The sequence below is a fragment of the Hippopotamus amphibius genome, chromosome 15, assembly GCF_030028045.1.
Source record: "Hippopotamus amphibius kiboko isolate mHipAmp2 chromosome 15, mHipAmp2.hap2, whole genome shotgun sequence".
In the NCBI taxonomy this organism is placed as follows: Eukaryota; Metazoa; Chordata; class Mammalia; order Artiodactyla; family Hippopotamidae; genus Hippopotamus; species Hippopotamus amphibius.
Genome location: NC_080200.1, coordinates 49,285,347 through 49,289,560, shown reverse-complemented (window position 1 = coordinate 49,289,560; position 4,214 = coordinate 49,285,347). Strand labels below are relative to the sequence as shown.

At 41.2% G+C, this 4,214-nt stretch overlaps 1 protein-coding gene across 1 annotated transcript; it reads right to left on the bottom strand.

Moving 5' to 3' along the window:
- Positions 1-688: 688 nt before the first annotated feature.
- On the bottom strand, positions 689-2,940 carry LOC130836972 (cdc42 effector protein 3-like). The gene has a single exon (XM_057709666.1). The coding sequence runs from the start codon at positions 2,447-2,449 to the stop codon at positions 1,688-1,690; it is 762 nt and encodes a 253-aa protein (XP_057565649.1). The 5' UTR covers positions 2,450-2,940; the 3' UTR covers positions 689-1,687.
- Between the last annotated feature and the right edge of the window lie 1,274 nt (positions 2,941-4,214).

Here is a 4,214-nt window from a genome sequence, read left to right as displayed (position 1 = left end):
AACAGATGCAGTTATTAAAGCCTTCCCTCCTCCCCAATAACATGTTATATTTCATTAGGAAGTGTTTTCTATAACTTTCTCACTAATTTATACTTGTGTGATCTTCCTGTGGACTACAAAAGTTTTCAGAGTATGTTCGTGATAAGAGATACATGTTCAAAAATGATACCGCTCGTAATTCAATTTTACCTGCACTGAAGGATCATAAACTGTGAACTAAGCCTTAAAAAATAGTTTTAGAATGTCTGTCATCTGTATGCATATTTATGATGTGTACTTCCAAATTATTAGAAAGTATAGCCTTCTTCACTTACAAAACAATTATTTAGGTGTGTATAAACAGTGAGAATCTCTTACAATTGTAATAAATTCAGAATAAAAATTTGAGATATTTTTAAGTAAAATTTGCTCTGAGAAGCCACCTACATGAGATTAAATATTTTCAATAATTGTTGTAATGCACTATATAAGCAAATACCATATTTTCTTTTCTTCCTTGCATTTAAAATTTATGGTGTAATTTTTGCAAATTACACAGGTATATAAGTTAACATTTTGGAGTCAGCAGATCTACGTAACACAGCCATGTGTTATGTAGCCAGTAATGCATTGCAGCCAGTAATATATATGCAAATTAAAATAACATGATGTTTTATTTTTTATTTTTTTATTTTTTTATTTTTTTTGATTTTAACATTGACTTTATTATGTTGTATGAAGTACCTATGTAATGCAAGTATGTACTGTACTAAAATACCCATATTTCCAAATAACATTATGTGGTGTAGCCCACAGTCTCTGCAGAAGCATTGTGAGTAATCTGTGCCTTTACACTTTACAATCCATTGTTGGCTGCTGTGAAAAGTATGACGACAGATGAAGAAGAAGAAGAAAAAAAAATGAGTATGAATACACTTTTCCAAACATACACATACACAGCTTACAATGGAACCCCAAGGGAAAAAGTCAAATGACCACATATGATGTAGTATCTATAAAATGTAGACTCTGCAATAAAAAGCCAGGCACATAAAAATATATTTTAACTTTAAAAATAACTTAGTTACAGTAATACTTTGCTTGTGTCTTACCAACATGTAGCTGACAGTCAAAACTTCGCAATATAGATATAATATTTAGAGATATATGAGCTACAAGCAAATCCCCGAAACCAATAAAGTTGTTCAAATGTGAAAACAGAGAAAAGTTTTAACACTGAAGAATTTGCTGTGGTAAGCCCAACAATATAATATTGAAAAGAGTCTAGAAAAAAAGACGCGGGCGTTAAATAAATTTTGACTTCCTCTTGCTCAGAAAATGCCAGAGTACTGTAAAGGTCCTTAATGTGGCTGGCACAGACCTTCATAGCTAAGTAGTGCTAGTCCCGGCCAAGCCAGATCTCTTACGTGTCTGGAAACAAAAAACATGAGCTGTACATCAGCAATGCCCGCCGAAAATGGGTTCTGACTCACTTCCTCCCTTTGCCAGGAAAGGTTGTTTTTTTTTTAAACTGTTTTTGCAAACAGGGCATAGCAGGTAAAAAAATATTTTGTAGGAATGTTATTTTAGAAAACCCATCACATGACAGCAAATATAGCCAGCGAGGCTCTTCTGACTGTGGTTAGTTTTGTTTTGTTCTGTTTTTTGATACCTCTTACCCCAAAGGAAGAGAGCCGACAGTGTCCTGTTACTTACTTTTGTCCATGACATTCAGCACCTCATCCAGAAATGAGGGCCCAAGATCGAGCTGCAGGGAGAGGAGGGAACCCGTGAGATCAGAGAGGGACTCCTCTGATTTAGTCTTTTCCTTGACAAGCTCGCACGGGGCAGGATGGTCAAACATGTCCTCGGCTGCGCAGTCGGGGTACTGTTCGGAGAGGTTGGAGTGGCTGTCCCTGCCCTGGCTGGACTGGGATGTGGACCCACTGGGCCCCCAAGAGATGTCCCCCTGGTGGACTGTTCTGTTCTCCAACAGACTGCTTTTCTCTGGAGGCTTCTCCTCCATGACAGGCTCACAGCTAAGCCGGGGAAGCTTTCCCGGCCCAAAGGACCCCTGTTTGGAACTGAATGTCACCGGTGGCAATAAGGGCAACATGAGTGCTTGGGACCCTCCGATGGTCGGGAGGGAGATGGCGTTTTTAAGCACCGGGGAGGGCATTTCTGTGAACATGGAGTCGGAGGTGCCGTTGGCCTGGAAGAACTCATTATGCCCAGGGAACTGGCCCATGTGTGCTTTCTCCTGGTTTCCAGGTAGAAGCTCATAGTTGCCTTGAAGAAAGGAAATGTCTCCAAAGACATCATGCTGGCCTTCCTTGCCGATGTGAATGGTGTGGCGGAAGTCTCCAAGGGGAGGACTGATCATATCGGGAGACAAGATATCCCTCAGTTTAAATTTCTTTCCTTTTTTGTTATTGGCAGCTTTCAGGTAAATTGGGGTCTTGGCTGGCATTTTGGAGTTTGAGAATGTTGATTTCGCAAGAGGGAAAAAGGGCCACTTTCTTCACGGATGTTATGTGTTTCCCAATATCCTTTTTTGATAGGAACTGTCACATCATTTTCCTCAAGTAGCTTCAGAAGTGGCTTTGAAATGAGACAGAGGTCTAAGAGGCCTTCCTGGACTTACAGCCAAGCAGGGCTTTCTGGAGAGCCGGTTACATCCGCCAATCCCTTCCACAGCACGGAGAAACCAGCGGCGCCAAGGATCCTAGCCGCTGACCCGAGGGCCAGGCGTTCGGCACCGACACCTCCCGAAGGCTCACGAACACCCTGCCCGCCACGCGCGGATGCTGCCGGGTAGGCCGGCGCGGCGCCTGCTCACAGCATTATGCGCTCTGAGACTGCGTGAAGGCGCCCGAGGCCGGGGTCTCCGGGCTCGCCCCTCCCCGCTCGGGCCCGCCGCCGCTCTCCCCGCCCTTGGGGCCGCAGGCGGGAGGTAAGGTGCGAGCTGATGTTTTATTTTAAATAAAACCTGAAGAATTGTGTTTTATTAAATATCAAGAGAATACATTTAGGTGTTAAAACAAAATAGATGTTAAGAGAAATAAAATTAATTATATTTGTTATATATAAACCTAGGTTTAGGTAAAAACTATCCTAATATGAAATGTCTAGTCAATCTTTTACCCATGTTTAATTGGTTTGTTTAGCATCTAATTATTTAATTGGAACAGTTCTTTATATATTCTGAATATATTTTCTATATCACATATATGTTTTATATATATTTTCCCCCATCTGTGGCTTATCTTTTCATTTTCATAATGGTGTTGCCATCTAAAGAATGTTGCTACCTACCTGCCTCTACAAGGATTAAGTCTTTAGCCACTGCAATTGCTGACTTCCAACACACCCTGAAAGGAATTCAGTGTGGAAGTCAGAAATGAGACACTCTGTGCTCTGGGAAAAACTGGCAGACAAGGCCTTTAGATAGTTAGCTATTTTAAGGAGAAAATTTTATGAACCCAATTTCTTGCATCTTCTCATACCTAGAAAAGCAATGAGGTCATTAATGGAGATGTCTTCTCCTCGTAACTAGCAGCAGCGTTCTACTGAGGTGTGTTTGCACTTATCCCCTTCTCAAAAATTATATATATACTGACCTACCCCCTTACCTCTTCAGAGCAGGTCCTCAGAGCTATTTGAGAGGCTGTCTCCTTGGCTATAGTCCTCAGTAAGTCTCCAAATAAAACTGAACTCACAGCCCTCATGATGTGCAATTTTTGTTTGTTTTTCATTCAACAGTTTCTTTAGAAGTAGAAATGTAACTGAACCCAGGTTTAGCTGCTGGCCTCTCATAAGCCACTAATTCTAGAGGCAGATGTCAGTAGAAAGGAAAGGTGGCTTTAATCAGAAAAGCCAGCAATCTAGGGAGATGGTGGACTGGTGTCCAGAGACCAACTTCAAAGATTCTTCTCAGCCATGACATTTTTTAAAGGGAAAAATGGAGGGGGGAGAATCTCAGTAAATCATCAGGGCAGGAGATTGGCTGTTGCATCATTCTTCATTGAGTGTAGACTGGCTGACTCTTCTTCAGATGTTATCTTGCCCAAGTGATCTGCCTGCAGGATTGCTTAAAGGGGCCATTGGGGGTAGAGAGCTAGTCTTATGTCTTTTATCTAGGAAAATAATCAACAGATTAGACAAGGCATGGTGTGCATTCAGGAGAGCATAAATCAGGAGTTAGTTACAATTGTTTAGTGATCTCATTCTTATAA

Excerpts from the sequence above, each read along its gene's own strand:
- LOC130836972 (XM_057709666.1), bottom strand. The coding sequence starts at position 2,449 with ATGCCAGCCAAGACCCCAATTTACCTGAAAGCTGCCAATAACAAAAAA.